The 16,159-nt window shown below is 39.6% G+C and overlaps 2 protein-coding genes across 3 annotated transcripts in view; both read left to right on the top strand.

Annotated features, from left to right (window-relative positions):
• LOC135946925 (ribonucleoprotein PTB-binding 1-like) overlaps positions 1-9,713 on the top strand; it is an 82,685-nt gene extending 72,972 nt beyond the window's left edge. The window contains exons 2-7 of one of the 2 annotated variants that reach the window (XM_065495417.1): positions 3,294-3,585; positions 4,494-4,741; positions 5,317-5,499; positions 5,600-5,693; positions 5,747-6,009; positions 6,922-9,713. In XM_065495417.1, the coding sequence (XP_065351489.1) occupies positions 3,294-3,585; positions 4,494-4,741; positions 5,317-5,499; positions 5,600-5,693; positions 5,747-6,009; positions 6,922-7,623 (1,782 nt within the window). In that variant the 3' untranslated portion in view covers positions 7,624-9,713. The remainder of the gene's footprint in view (positions 1-3,293; positions 3,586-4,493; positions 4,742-5,316; positions 5,500-5,599; positions 5,694-5,746; positions 6,010-6,921) is intronic. The other variant, XM_065495418.1, reaches the window with a different exon arrangement.
• A 287-nt stretch (positions 9,714-10,000) lies between these two features.
• On the top strand, positions 10,001-14,394 carry LOC135946926 (serine protease inhibitor 2-like). The gene is made up of 8 exons (XM_065495419.1): positions 10,001-10,117; positions 10,577-10,680; positions 10,736-10,915; positions 11,572-11,788; positions 11,841-12,058; positions 12,336-12,521; positions 12,579-12,720; positions 13,953-14,394. Exons 1-8 carry the CDS (start codon positions 10,033-10,035, stop codon positions 14,342-14,344), a joined length of 1,524 nt encoding a protein of 507 aa, XP_065351491.1. The 5' UTR covers positions 10,001-10,032; the 3' UTR covers positions 14,345-14,394.
• The last annotated feature ends 1,765 nt before the right edge of the window (positions 14,395-16,159 follow it).

Here is a 16,159-nt window from a genome sequence, read left to right as displayed (position 1 = left end):
TCTCCAGCCGCATTTGCGGTTTCTAAATAGAATTTAATGAGTGCCCTGCTTGTTATCTTGAAATATTTGCTAAAATGTTTAGAAAAAAATATCCAAAAGGGAACGCAGAAATCCAAACTTCAAATTTTTTTCACAACTTTCTTCGCTCTGTAAAATTGTATTTAATTTGTTCTCTGATGTTTTTCATCTTCCAAATTATCAACAATCAATAAATAATTGCTTTATACAACAACAATATAATTCCAATCTGAACAAAAAATTGTATTATTTGGTACAACGCATAGAAACATAAACTTTTAATAATAGTAGGAAAAAAATTATTTCCTAAAGGTCTCATGATAAAAAATCTTTTATTATACCTGCAGTGCAATTTTTCAAGGACAATAAAAACTAATTAATAACTTACAGCTTTTAAAATCCAGAGTGCCAGGATATAAACATTGCGGAAAAACTTATAAACGACCGTTCAAATTGAAGATTATTTTACTCCAAAAACAGTCTGTGGATCAAAATAAAGTTTTCGTTTTACAAAAAAAATCTCAATTTTACCGCTGTTGCCTCTGCCGTCTCTTACTGAAATTTTTACTAAAGTTCAGATCTTGTAGCCATAAAGACAAAAAATTACAGATTGAATTGAAAACCTGGTGCTCTGCTGAGCTGTAAAGAGCTACAGGCAGATGGCGACGAAGAGACACTTTAAGTGCCGCAATAAACGTTCGAGCAGTCGAATAAATCGGCCGGACGGTGCATTTTTCCCTCTGGCCGTGTGCTTTTTCTTTTTTCGGACTGCAAAGGTGATTTATCCGGGCGACGCTGGCTGCTCGCTTCCTCCGCGTCGCGCTAAATATACGAGACGAGAGCGCGCACGACGTTTGGCTGATTTATTCGTGTGTCAGCTGCCACGGCGAGGTGTCATATTTTTAATTCCCGTTTCGCCGCCTCCCCCGCGCCGCCCCGATGACTGGCCGCACCGCACGTCCGTTTCCGCCTTGTTTCTCTCGGGATTCGCAGCGAAGCGAGGCTGTCATCTTCTTAATTGACCGCACAAGCTAAACATAACTTCTGATTAATGTGTAATGAGAAGTAATTCGAATTTTGGCTTCCTTAGAGATGTTAAGAAAATGTCATTCATGTTTAGTACTTGCCTGTGAAAAATTATTCATTGCAACGAACCAAGGATCAAACGTGGATTTAAAATGAAATCTGGTGGCAACTTTGTATTTATACAGCTGGCCAGGATTTTTCCATTTGCAAAGCGCTACAATGTTTTCCTTGTTATTTTTTTCTACATTGTCCAGAGGCAAACATTGTTTTTAGCTCTAAAAACGACAAAGGGACAATATTTGCACAAGTAAAAAAAAAAAAATATCAACAAAAGATAAAGTACTGCGTTGTCTCATTAACACCAAAAATATTTCATATTTTTTGGTCCAAATGCTTGCAGGATTAAAACATGAAATTCACTGTTTTGTTGTAAACTCTGCTTTCCCATGAGTTGGTTATTTATCAAAATTAATCAATTATAGGTCCGTGAATTATCTAATTTTGAGGCAAAATTGTCTACTTTTTTAAAACTTAAGATAAATCGGACTCGTCTTCGTTGATCGAAAGTTGAGATCCTATTTTCTTCGATATTTCGAATAATCAGTTTCTTGGTCGATTCAGACTCTTTTGGTCTATCGTTTGTAGCATAAATAATTTACTTTGGCCCTACAAGTCAAGGCATTTTTAAGGAAAGTTTTATTTTGGTATCATTTTAGTTAGAGTTTTTCTTGAGTATTTAAAATGTTTCGCTAAAGATAAAAAAATATATATAGTGTGAAAGTGACAGGAATTTTACCCATTAGGACATTATCTTTTAAAAAACTTGAAATTAAGAACATAATTAGAGTCGACCCTACTAAGTTATCAAATAATTAAAGCCTAAACTTGTTCAAAAGGAGGTTCTAAAGTTTATAGGACTCTTCTTAAGTTTTGTATCAACAAACTTATTGTTACGTCAGTTACGAAGCTATACGAGAATCAAGTATTGGTTAATTTTTGCAAACATGCAGAATCAGACATTGGAGGCGTTTTTATTTGTTCTTCGCAGTCTGTATTTGAATTCAGAGGAAAAGAAAATTTTGAAGTCATCAAGTGAGCAGCTTGCTTCTTCTTTTCAACTTGATCCAGCTGATTTTATAGACGTCAAGCTGTCAGCTCTGCAGTTTCTCGTGCGTCAGTCAGCTCGCGCGGCGAAAGAGTAAAAGAGGAAGTCGCAGCGCAAATTCAATTACCGGTCCATCCACTTTGCAGCAGTGCAGCGACTGACTCGGCGTGCGAATAAAGCGTCCATTTCACAGGCTCGCGCAAGGTCCGGTGCCCTCGGAGGCCGATAAATCGCAGCCCCCGAGGCTCATAATGCGCTCCTATAAATTATTTATTTATTTTATGTATCGTCGGCCAGTGCGAAGGCGAGAGTGTGGGATTCGTCCGTTCGTCCAGCAGCCAGAAGAATCGTATCTCGCCCGCGCTGCCTTACAGCAGGCACGTGAGATCGAGTGAAAATTGTTTCCTTAATGCTCTTAAGGATGATGTATGGCCGGCTGCCGCACGCAACACACGATTCCCCCCTCCAATGATTAAATTGGGATTTGCCTGGCCAATTTTCCTGATGAGATTTTGCGCCGGAGTTTGCGAATTTGCAAATAGTGTGCTGAGACCGACTGCGTCAGCACACTTGGCTGCAAAAGTGATTACGGTCTGCAGATGAGCTGCAGCGTGATCATAAAATGATGAAAATGAAAATCTTGGGATTATTATCAACACTAGAAAAAAATAAGTCTGAATAAAAAAAAGTCACTACAAAAATATGTTTTGATGTATGTATAGATGTTTTGATCTATACCGAGAGCGAACCGGCTTATGAAATAATTTTTTTAAGGCTCTTCAGTACTTCAAAATATTTTTTCTTAAAATGGGGCTTTTTGATTGAATTTCCTAGCAGGTAAATAAACAATGCATGAAAATTAAAAATCAAACGATTTTTGGACAGCACTCACAAAAAATGAAGATTTGACTAGGGGAAAAAATTTGGTCTAAAAGGGAAATAACAAATTATGGGATTCAACAAATAAACCAATAACAAACATTATTTTCAAAATTATAAAAATATGGACAAAATTATCATTCCGTCCGTGTTATGAATTTGCCCTCCTCTCTGAAGAGGTCTAAAAATTTATGTTTAAATGCTTACTTTCCTCCCCATTTTGGAACCACGCGTCAATAATCCCAAATATTTTTTATGTTGACAGGATGTGCGGGAGCTGCTGTCCGAGCTGCCGATCCAGTCGGTGCAGCTGCAGACGGGGGCTGGCTCGGGGTCAGCGCGCGTCGCCCTCGAGGAGCCCGAGATGCTGGAGGAGTGGGACCGCGAACGCGTCTTTTGCCTGCGGGGCCAGCGGGTGCCCGTGGCCCCGGCGCCCACAGAGATGCTGCTCTGCGTCGCCCGCCTCCCGGCCAAGTTCAACGAGCACCAGTTCAACGCCCTCGTGCGCAGCTATGGAGAGGTCACCAGGAGCTTCCTCATGATCAGCGAACGCACGGGTAATTACATTAACTTTTTTCTTGGTTGTTGCAATTATACAGAATGAGGTGTGAATTGAAACTAGCCACACATTTTAAGTTTAGGCGTCATATAATTGGATTCAAAATTATTGCAATGTGCCATTAATATATCGATTTTATATCAGTATTGGCCCAAAATGCAAATTCAAACAAACTATTTTTCACGGCTTAGTCACCACAGATATCGTTCTCCACCATGAAATTATTTTAAGAATTATTTAGTAATAATTACTCATTATAAAATTACAGAATATATTATAGATTTTTAATTTTAAGAATGTAAGAATCTGTTAACATATTAAGAGACACTGTTGCAATTTTCATCAGTTTTCCGAGTAAATCCACACCAAAACAAAAGTTCTAACCAAAAGTCACCTATTTTTGTTGGTTACTTATGAACCTTTTCACTAGACTATAAACGCAAAGTCAATCCATGAAATTAATTCACTTTAAGCTAATATTATTTCTAATTATGTTATTATTTCCTTTGAATCAAATATGGATTAATTTCCCGTTGGTCTAAATGGTTAGATATTGAATGTCATATAATCGTTAACATTAATTCATATTACCATTTTACAAATTATTGCCACATCGAATGAAGCATTAAAGCTTTGGCAGGGGTCGAAACGCGTTGTTTTGTCATCGCGTCTAATTATGCTCAGGTGTATACAAGCCGTTTTAATCTGGCGGTTAATTGCTGCATTCCGGTCTTGGCATGCAACTCGCTGACCTTTGCCGGCTCCGTGGTACCGGCTCGATAAATCCAATGTGACACATTCTGAGGCGGCTGCGAAAAAATGCGAAACTGGAAAACGCCATCAAGCAGAAGAGAATTATATGCGTCGCGTTGCATCAGGTTCTGATGAGATCGTGTGCTTTTGCAGGCCAGAGCAAAGGCTACGGGTTCGTGGAGTACGCGCTGAAAGAGACTGCCCTGCAGGCCAAGAGCCTCCTGGACGGGAGACACCTGGAAGGCTGCATCCTGTGCTGTGATTGGCTCGAGGCCAGCCACGTGACCTTCGAGTCGCTGCACTCCAAGTGCCTCTATGTTGACAGACTGCCGCCCAACTTCAGGGACATGGCTGAGTTCAGGAAGACGTTCAGTCCGATTGTCAACCCACCCTATTGTCAGGTATGTCAAAAATTATCTAAAGTGAAAAACAGGCTGAACATTTAGACTCAACCCAATATATTTTTTTAATCCGTTTTATTGCTGGAAATAATTAACTTAAAAATTTCTTCAATTAGAACAAGAGCCAATTTTTAACAGAAATTATTCTTCCAATTTCTCTGACAAGGAAACTCTAAGAATTCGGTGCCCTAGATTTTGGCAAAATTATTAAATTCGTTTAGTATCCAACGAGTTGAGTTAAAACCCCTATAACTCACCCTTGTGAGAAATTTATAATTTTTTCCACATCTTCGAAAATGAACCACTGATTCAGGTCCAAAGACATATTATTTTCTTTCACAAAATGTCTTAAATTTGCGTGATTCCTTCTCATCTAATGCCATTATCGACCCTTTTCCCTACGAGTTTAAATAAATTGCTGATCAGCAAACCGTTGCATCAGCGATGATCAGTGCTGAGGAGTTCTGCTCTTATTTTTTCTTTTAGCTTTTGAATTATTCATATTTGCAATCGACGACTAATGTGATTGCCTGATCTCACCTCACGTACACGTTTTATGAATTTGCATTTTGCAGATTGCGTTGCGCAATGGGTGCCCTCAGGACTGGGGACTCATCGAGTTCAACGCGGCAGATGAAGCCGAGCAGACAATTCAGGCGGTCGACAGTGTCCAGCTACATGGGCACGCAATCAGGGTCAGCTACTACATCCCGGGCGTCAGGGCAATCAATCTCTACCTTAAGCTGCTGAATGAAAATGTGAGTCAAATTTTATTCAGAATGAAATCATGACAGAATTTTTCACATGCTCAATTAGAAAAAAATGTTTGAACGAGAAAAATAACTTAAGTTAACTCAGCAGTCCAACAAAGGAAAGGGCGCGCTTTTGCCTGACCCACCAGCGCCGGCTGTGTTCCAGCAACTCCAAAATTTGGCCAAACAGAACCCAGTCTGTGAGTTGAATGCGATTTTTGTTGAAAATAAATACTCATTGTGTTCTCCACAGTTGCGCAAAACCTGCAGAACATCATTCTGAACCAAATTCAGAACCTGCCCGCCCCAAAAACGGCGGAGGCGACGACCACCTCGGCTTCAAGTCCCCTGGCAGCCCCCACGAGCGCCCTCAAGTGCCCTTCCTCGTCCCCGGTTTCATCCCCGTCACCGTCAAAGTCATCCCCAAACGCCAAGCCGCTACAGCCGCCGCAACCAGCTTTAGCACAGCCTATTCTGTCGCAACAGCAACAACAGCAAACCAACCAAGCCGCTTTGGTAATTTCGCTTTGTATTAGATATCATAATCAAATTCTCATCCTAAGTCGAAATAATAGTAGCTAACTTAAAATCACACATGATAATGAGATAGGTTGAAAGAGTAAGCCGGAGTTAGCAGAATATTCAAGGATTATATTGAAATAACCTTGAATACATAGTCAATTAAGAATGCTTTTAATTCAATTGGGCACATTTTTAATGCCAATTTAACAGTTGTGAAGCCCTTGGTGCTTGAATCTGCCAATAAATGGCGCCAGAGTGGTTACTTCAGATTTAAAAGGCACCTCCGCTGCGATTTCGGACTCAATCCTGCCATTGTGCGTCCTTCACTTATGATTTTTTAATTTCATATGCTGAAAACCAAAATTGGCTTATCCAATCGCCGAAAATTTTTGACAAACAACTTTTTTAAATAAAAGATTTTTTGACGCTTCTATGGCGATTGGCTGGACAGATTTTTGCTTTCAACACATCAAATATTAGAATACAGTTATAGATGCAGGATTGAGTCTCAAATCGCAGCGGAAGTTCATTGAAATTTAAAAAAATTAATGCAAATTACTGTGATTAGCTCAATTTTTACAGTTTCTCAAGAACTTAATCTTTCGCTCGTTTTGAGAAGACAAAATTAAAAATGAAATGTTTTATATTTAAAATAAATCGCCCTCGCTTGATTTGCAATTCCTCAGTTCATTAATTAAGTAGGGGTTTTTGTAGAACTCTTTACTAATTGAATATATAAAAATCCAAAAATGTCACAAATTTTGCCACTAGGCAGGTGCTCTAATTCAGCCTCCTAATTTTTTTTTCTGTGGGATGAAGTTTATCATTTACGAATTCTGAAGGTTTAAGAAAAGGAAAAATTGTAGCTCTGAACGATTTTAACCAAGTGATTTGGGATTTTTTCAGGTTGTGTATCTGGCAGCACAAATGCAGACGCAGATGGGTGCAAGCTCGCCGTCACTGCTGGGTAACCCACAGATGCTGGCCACCCTGCAGTCGCTGATCAAGCAGCAAGGACCAAACGCTGCCCAGGCAGCGGCGCAGGCGGCCGTCACGGCGGCTACGCAGCTAGGCCAGGCGGCCAACACGCTGAAGCCAGCTCTTCTGCCCAAGCCGAAGGCGGCCCCCGCGGAGGCGACGCCACCGCCTCCCCCGCCGCTTCCACCTGCGACCATCAACTGGCCCATCCTACCGCCAACGCCGACGCTGGTGGCCGTGGCCGCCGACGACGGCGCCCCGTCGCCACTGGACGTGTGGATCGGCCAAAGCCATGCGGCCGCGGCCGTGGAGGCGGCCTCTGCGGCCGCCCTGCTGGCTGGTGGCCTCGTACCCGCCTTCCCTGCCGAGTGGGGCCTGCCGCCGTCGCCACCGCCCTGGCCGCCGATGGCCGCCCTCCGGCCACACTGGCCGCTCGGCTGGGCGGCCCCGCCAATCCCGGCGGCCGTGGCCCCAGGCGTGGCCATGACTCCGCTGGGCCAGAAGCGCAAGTACAGCCACATTCTGCCCAGCCCAGAGCCCAGCCCTGAGGGCAACTACATCGGCCAGCACTCGCAGGGCCTCGGCGGCCACTACGCCGACTCCTTCTTCAAGCGCAAGAAGAAGAACTGAGACGACAGGGCCACGCCGAAAGTGCATTTCCCGCCGCCGCAGCCGCAAACATCGGCCCTTCTGCTTAGTGGCCGCAGAATTTCAACGCTGGAATTTTTTCACTCAATCTTGAGGCCAACGATTATTGTAAAGGAGGGATCAAACTTTTTTGATAGCATCAAATGACGCACACTTAAGATGGTTGGACCTTTCTTCGGCATCCCTGCAAGGATTTTTGTTTTTGAAACTCCAAATTTTGTTATTTATTGTTGGATTTCAATCAATTCACTGATTGCGGAAGTGGAGCCTCTAACAGAGGGTACTACCGGTTATTCAAAATTTTTGAGTACTGTTTTTTTGTGATTTTAATTTAAATCCTGCTATTCTTCATTCTTGGCGTATATATAATTAATTTGACGTGCTGAAAATTCAGCTAAGCTTTTCATTGTGTAAATCTGGAAAAATTCTTTCGTTTCCAACACCATTGGCTTCCGATTTTGGTTTCAAGCACGTCAATTGAAAATTTTTACGCCTAGAACGCACCAACTAACATGATTTTATCCCAAATCGCAGTGTAAGTACCCAAAAACTAGAAATGAACGCTGGAACCGCCTGTTTCTGGTCCAGAAGACCAATAACCTTTTCAATTGGTGAATTCAATTAGATAATGGGTGCTGATTCAGTATGTGCACAAAAAGGCTAATCCTTGAATGTGCGTCAGAGGTTTTTTACAATAAATTTTACATAATCTCTTTCCTGTTCCAGTCGTTGAAATTCTTGCTGCAGCTGGAATATTTCCGAAACGATTCGGAAAGGTTCCACCTGCTGATTCTTAAAAAAAAGGTCTAGATGATAGTTTTTTTTGGTTCAATGGGTGCTGGCCGGTTCTAAACAAAACTAAACAAATCTGTTGGCTCTTCTTTAGTTTTTTTGTTGTTAATTTATGTTCTTCTCTAAATGGAAAGGAGAGGACAACACGCTCTCATATGTTTTGTATTTTCCTATTATTGTGTAGAAAGAATTGAGGATCAAGAATCTCGTCTGATTGAAACGACACACACTCTCACTCACTCACTCACACACATCATTTTGAAAAGTAATTTTGGAAGACTGCAGTCCACCACACCCTCTCTCTCATACACTCGATCACGCAGCCTCTCATTTTTGTAGCGCGCACTGAATTCAATCGAGACGAAAAATAAGAAAAGCACCAATGCAGACGTGACTTTGCAGCTGACCATAAGTACGTGTTTGGATTGTGTGTGTGTGTGTGTATGTTTGCGGAAATGTATTCTAGCTCTCTGTCTACCTGCTAAACACACACACAGTATATTTGTATATTTGCTGTTTCTGCTTCTCTATGGATATATCTCTCTCTGTCTAATAGCTGTATGAAAAACAAGAACATTCGGTGACTTTTTTTTTATCTTTTTTCGTCTGTCGGTTTTTGACCATGGATTTTAATGCATCTCATTGCATCACGCAAAAACCATCCAACTGAATATTTTACTACTTGAGAAAAGCGGAAAATTATATCATTAACAGTGTTAGAGGAAAAACGGCGCATTTTCTGTCTTGTTTTCCTAGCTGACAGGAATAGGTTGTAATGTGGTGATTAGTTTTGTAAGTATTTATTAGTTTTGAAGGCAGACACACACAGAGCTCAATTTCTTTTTCTCCCTTCTTAGACTTTCCCGTGTTCTTTAGCGCCGAGAATGTGGCGATTTTATACAACAAATAAATATTCCTGAACCAATCAAATGAAAGGAACACAGCCTCTGAGACGGTGGATAATCGAAACATATTATATAAAAAGAGAGAAAGAGATCAGAACACACACGAAAGAAAAAAAATAAAGTATATTATTTATGAAAACGGATACGGAAAGTGCACTATGTCTAAAATATCGATGTTGCCTGCTGATTGGTGAAATAACTACACCCTGCTATGATAAAAAGTGTTTATTGTGATGAACAAAGTTGATAGAGGTATAGCAAGATTATTATTTATGAAAGAAAATACGCTGCTATCGTCAGTCTATTAGTGGAGTAAGTTTTTGTTGATTTCTCGAAAAGGAAGGAAAATATATATGATCATACTTGTACGGATAATGCTCGACTCAATTTATTTACAAGCCCCACAACCACTATATCCTTACAGCTTGGACGGTTTCCTGGAAGTTAGACTGCGCCTTCAATCTTTACTGCTTGGCAGAATGCATAAACACGTTCGATGTAATATTAAATCGAACAAACTGGCCATAAATCGAAAGAAAAAAATGCTTTCCTAGTACACAAAACAGTTCTAAATAAAACCGAAAGTTGCTCAATTTATCTCTCAAGAGAGAGTCTATTTATTTGTGGCCTCTGCTAATCTTAACGGGTCATCGTGTGAACTGATAAGACGGCTGACCACTTCCCTTTGCTCTGGATGAAACTGGCGCTGCGCATTTCGCTCGCGTCAGTCGACGAAATGAGGCTCGCGGGGTGCTTCTTGGGCGTCATCTTGGTGGCAAGTAAGCAAGCACTTCCCAGAATTTTCAGGGCTTGGAAAACTTTCTGTGGAAAACTTTATATCGATCCAGGATATCTTTAATCCTTATAATGAATAGTGTCAGCAACAAAAATTGTTTATAAATCCTCCAACGGGCAAGATATAATTTATTTAAATATGGATGAAAATATTTCCACAAATTAAGACAGATTTTTAATTAATTTTAGAATTCATTAAGTTTCTAACCTTTTTAAATTTATTTATTATTTCTGTCATCGCCTTTTTATCAATGAGGATTTAAATAGAAGCTATCTTATTTCTTGAAACCAGCTAAATAAAAAACAATAAATTTTTTATGAAATTAAGTATATATAATGAAAAAGAAACCTCGCATTTTCAATAAATGCATTGATATTTTCCCAACATATATTTGTAGGATACTCATTTGCAAGAATTATTGGCTAAAAATTATTGCTAACAGGTTTTTCCACGACCTTTGCTCTCGACGACGACGAAACGGACACATCAGTTGTTCCGTTTAAACAGGGCATCAGATTTGATGACTTCGACTTGAGGTTTTGCAAGGTTTGTGGGAAAATTCCCTTTCCGGGAAATTGCTCATCGTTATCTCATTTTGAAGGCATTGTACAAATCTCGGCCTGGAAATGTGGCGGTTTCGCCTGTTAGCGTCAAATTGCTCCTGGCGATGATTTACGAGGCGGCCGCTGGCGAATCGGCGCGTGAAATCCAAACGGCGCTCAACCTGGGTGGAAATCTCGAATGCAGGAACAAGTTCAGGGCGATTGTCAACTCGCTCGTGGTAAAAATTTATGGAGGAAACGATAGTTAGAGGGGAGAAGAATAAATTATGCTACCTATGCAGCACCTTCCCTTTCTTTGTAGCAAAAAATATAATGAGTAGATTTTATTGCTCCATTTTATTGAACTTGGGAATTTAATTGTGGTTTGAAGCTATGAAATACTTTTAGTCATTAGGGAAAAACGTTTTCATGATATTATGTGATCATAATTGAGACCTTTTTTATTCAAAATTTCTGGATCAAGGCTATTTCTTGATATATTTATGTTCTTAAATCAGTTTAATATCTACGTAAAGAGTTGGTGTTGTCTGGGCCTTGAAAGATGACAAATCTCTATTTGTGTAGGAGCATAATACATGAACATAAAATACTTTAAAATTTAGAAAAAAATACATTCATTTTTTCATCCGAATTTTGTTCATCGATTTTTTAAAATAAACGTAAAGTTGTGGGTATTACAGGAAAACATCGGGTTTTAGCCATCACTTTTGAATTCATAGCGATTTTATAATTTATCTAAAAAAATATTTTTGGTTCATTCATTCAAAATATGTAATGAAAAGAGCTCAGAAAAAATATTTGATTGACGAAAGTTTCCAATCATTATCTCCAGTCAATCAATCACAAGACAGGATAATTTTTTGTCTGTGCGCAGACGGATGCAGAGGGCAAGTGCGAGCTGAAGCTGTCGAGCAGACTGTTCATCGACCCGAAAGCCTCGTACTCGAGTGGCTACCGAAGGGTGCTCTACACGCACTTCAACGCTGAAATCCAGCAAGCCAATTTCTCCTTCCCGCTGGAAGCTGCCGAAATAATTAACAGTTGGGCCTGCAACGCGACTAACGAGAAAGTGCAGCAGCTCATTAACAAAAGTTGCCCCTGAGAGTCGATTAGCGTGCGTCAGTCTATTTAAAAATTTTGCAGACGACCCAAACCTGAGCTCGATGCTGGTGGTGTTGGCCAACACGCTGTTCTTCAGGGGCGCATGGGAAAAGCCGTTCAACCCTGCCAGCACCGCCAAAGAAGACTTCCACATGCTCGACGGTACCACCGTGCGAGTCGACCTCATGAGGACCAAGGGCGAATATTTCTTCATGAAAGATGAGGAGTGCGGCTTTAAACTCGTCCGAATGCCGTACCAAGTAATTTAATTTTATTAATAAGGAACCTTCCAAAAAAATTTCACCTCCATTCATCAGTGTTTATTTATCAGTTTTTTATGTAAAAAAGGAAAATATGCAGCACGCTTTACAACGAGGAATTTCTACTAAAAAATATTTCCTATACAGCCTTCAATTTTTTTTATGAAAAATTCTCTGAAATTCTGAAATTCTCTTCAAAGTTATGTCTTTACCTTTTTCAATTAATTTCTTTTATATGATCTAATAAAAACAATTTAATATAATATTTATGATGTAGGGAGGAAAATATTCGCTGTATCTGATTCTTCCGATCGAAAAAAACGGTCTGTTGAAACTAGTAGAGGAGCTGACTCCTGAAGGCATCCGAGAGGCGATAATGAAGATGCAGAAGGCTGACGTGACCCTTGCTTTGCCCAAGTTTTCCGTCAAGCAAAAAACAGACATAAAATCGATCCTCGCTGAGGTTCTACGATCCCACAGAAGGGGAAAATAAAAAATAATTCCTCCCTTTCGTTTTTAGATGGGCATAACCAAGATTTTCAGTCAGTCGGAGGCGGAGCTGCCGAAACTATCCAAGAGAAACAATTTGCACGTGTCCAAATTGGTCCATGAGGCTGGACTGGACGTGGACGAAACAGGGAGCACTGCTTATGCAGCCACACGTAAGAAATTTCGAGATTAGTTTGCTATCATTAGAAATGTTGTATCACCATTTATTTAAAAATATTAAGTTTAAAAAATGAAAAATATATTTGAACTTTCCTAAGCATTTATCAAAGATATCTACACGAAATATTAAAGTTAAACCGGATTTAAAACTAAAAATTCAAATTCAAACGCTCAAAAGAACCAATGAGCTAGAATGTTTTGAAAATTATCAAGTTATTAAAAAACAAGGTATGAACTTATTTAGAAACTATGGGTTTTCCTAAAATTTCCCAAAATAGCTGTCCTTTTTCTACATTTGTTTTTTAAATGTATGAAAAAATCGGATATTGCAAGTGACAAAATACAAAGAAAATTTTTCTGCGACAAATATCCTTCGGAAACTTAACCTTTTTGAATTTAGCATCCTGTGTCCTGTATGAGAAGCCCAAAAACGAATTACCAAATTTGTTCTAGGAAAATTTAAGCTGATATTTGATTTGATTTTGAACAGGATTCTAATTTAAATTAAAAATGAGAAATTGTGATCTCAGATGTAAATAAACATTTTATAGGGCTTTAGGGTGCAGCTAATGAATTTTTCATCACTGCACATTTTAAGACAAAGGGGAATTTTAACTAATTTTAAAAATCGTATTTTTATTTTTCAATTTTCTAAATCAGAATTTATTATTCCTTAAAAACCAATATCGTAATCAACTCAGAAATTATTTGTTTTTTCCGGGTTATTGACCTACACTCTCTTTGTAAATTTTAATGGGATATTTAGCCATTATTTCATAAAATATCTATCGTTTGGGGGAACCAGAGATTTTTTCGGGAAAACACTCGATCGTGGAAAAACCAGACTGACAATTGTGTGAACCATGTAGCAAAACAAACCAAACTTTTAAAATTACAATTGAAACTTATATTTAAGTCTTTTTGGAAATATTTATTTTTCCCTGAATGGCATTCATGGCCAAGCATTTATTTCCTTATGATATAATTTGAATAGAAAAATTTCGACACAAATAGATTATTTTTCTTGCTTACAGTGCTGACAAGTAAAAATATTCTTTGTTTAAATTTCAGTCCATTTCCGCACCAGCTGATAATGTTTTTTTTAATCTACCATAATAAGCCTAATTTTCTCTGGTTTAGTTTTACTTCCGCACAAATTGATCATGTTAATCACAAACTTCAGCATTTTTTTCTAATCCGTTACATTTTTAATTTCTGATTTCAGAGGCACAGCTGACAACGAAAATGCAGACCTCTAGCGAAATGTTTGTCGTTAACCGCCCGTTCCTGCTGTTCATCAAGGACGACACCACCGAGACGGTCGTGTTTGCCGCCAAGATAGACGATCCGCAGAGCACTGGTGCATCCGAGGAGGACACGCCCAAGGCACGCGCCCTGACTGCCCCGTTGCAAGAAAAACCAGCCTCCATCTACCCACCAAACTTTTTCCCGTCCACCCTGAACGAGACGATGATGCTGATGGGGAAACTTAACTCGTCAGGAGCGCTGGAGGCGACGCAGCAGCAGGATCGAGAAGGAAGGGAGAGCAGCGTCATCATGCGAATTCCCCCCAAGGGGAGCAAAAACACTTCAACCAGACTTACCACAGAGAATTGAAAATTGCTATGCTTGTTTTGATATTTTGCCAATAAAATAGATTTTCCTGTCAATAAGTTTTCCAATTCTTTGACATCCTTAAATGTCGTAGAGGTGAAATGAATAATGAACTTATTTGTCTACTCATACTTTAACTTAAATGTATTATACCAAATCTATGCTTTAGAGGCTATGAATTAACGCATAAGGCTCAGGAATCAAAAATGGCAGTTAGGTTTGCAAGCTGCTGAAACAATGGACAGCGGCTATAAAGGTTATTAATAAAACTTTAGAGATGAGTTTTTTTATTAATTTTTGATTCATATCTTCCGTTTCTTTTATGACATTTCTTTCAAATGATTATAATTCGATCAGATGAAATGTATTGGCAGTTTATTTTAGAAGCATTTTCGCTCAATATGACTCTCACCATCTTTTCTACAATAAAGGTTTTTAATTCTGAACCAAGTAAATACAATTTATGCCGCGAATGTTGCGAAAAATGACACATTCAAAAATGTCTAGCATGGCAAATGACTATCTCATAGAAGTTGAAAGACATATTGAATTAATGTAACGAATTATAATATGAATCACAGAGAAGTTATAATTTCCTAAATAGTATAGTATTTTTTAAGTTAAGAAAGTTCTGTAGCGTTCATCAAATAAGCCCATTACATTGATTCTTAGGGTTTTTTTATAGATCAAACATTTTAAATCTAATACATAATCGTAACATTGAAATCACCGGTGGCATATCAAATGCTGTTGAGAATAAGATGTACAGGACTTCCCACTAGCCAAATAAATTAAATTTTTTGCATTTGACTCATCTCGTTGGTATCGATTTCTCGTTTGTGCACACGTGGTCATTAATTCCCCACGCGGTGAAAAAGAGGAAAATACTTTGTGTCTATTGAAACGAGTCACCAAATAAGGCGTAGTGCCGTTTTCTTTCTGCGAAGCGATGCTGTGCTTGCCCCCGCACATTGTGCCGTCGACGTAATAACCCGGCCACCCGCGACATATTTTGAATCACCTCATTAGCGGGTGCATCAGAATATAGTAGTGAAACAACGTGAGTCACTCGCGGCGGCGGCGAGACGGCACATTGCTCGCGTTCCTCGCATCTCCTCACTCCATTCATCCCGACCGCCTCTCTCCATCAGGAATTTATTTCGTCCAACAATAAAACTCTCTCTCTCTCTCTCTCTCTCGCAGAAGCATTTCCGCAACCTGCTTCTCTGCACGCGGCGCGCTGACCGACCAGAAATATTATCTTTACATTCGTCGCCTCCTTCCCGTCCGCATCCGCCGCGAGGCAGCAGCGAAAAGACGGCGAAAATTATGAAAATCTTTTCTCGTGCCAAATGGCACACTGCACGAGTTCGGGTGATTTTGCAGAGCGAGTAGGTTTTTCTCAGACGCGATGGAAATTAACGAGGATATTGTTATTAATTCTGGTTATCGCGAAAGGAAAACAGCGTGCGTAGTTTTGCGGTTCACTTGGGCGGTTACCGCTGCAGCTCCGTGAATTAAAAGAGGAAAACCGTGCGCTGTAACCATCAAGACAACAGAATTATTATGCGTGCGGCCCGAAAACTTCCTTTGTTCTTTCCAGGCTGCGGTGACAAGACGCAGCCTTTAAATCACAGATGAAGGGAAATCACAAGACTTGCACAAACATTGACACAGACTTTGAAACTTTTTTGTCGTGAAAACATGATTTTCAAGAAAACTTTGAACTTTGAATGAGCTTGAAATGGAATTGTGAGAAAACATTGTTGCAAATGAGCCTAAAATGACGTGATTGATCAATCAATGACGTAGATTATT

The sequence above is a fragment of the Cloeon dipterum genome, chromosome X (genome assembly GCF_949628265.1).
Source record: "Cloeon dipterum chromosome X, ieCloDipt1.1, whole genome shotgun sequence".
Classification (NCBI taxonomy): Eukaryota; Metazoa; Arthropoda; class Insecta; order Ephemeroptera; family Baetidae; genus Cloeon; species Cloeon dipterum.
Note: the sequence above shows the minus strand (reverse complement) of the source record. Positions and strands in the feature narration are given on the sequence as shown.

Bases quoted from the DNA above. Each gene is read 5' to 3' on its own strand.
- LOC135946926 (XM_065495419.1), top strand. From the start codon at position 10,033: ATGAAACTGGCGCTGCGCATTTCGCTCGCGTCAGTCGACGAAATGAGG. The intron at 11,789-11,840 runs GTTGCCCCTGAG...AAAATTTTGCAG, and splicing joins GCAGCAGCTCATTAACAAAA to ACGACCCAAACCTGAGCTCG. The intron at 12,522-12,578 runs GTTCTACGATCC...TTTCGTTTTTAG, and splicing joins TAAAATCGATCCTCGCTGAG to ATGGGCATAACCAAGATTTT.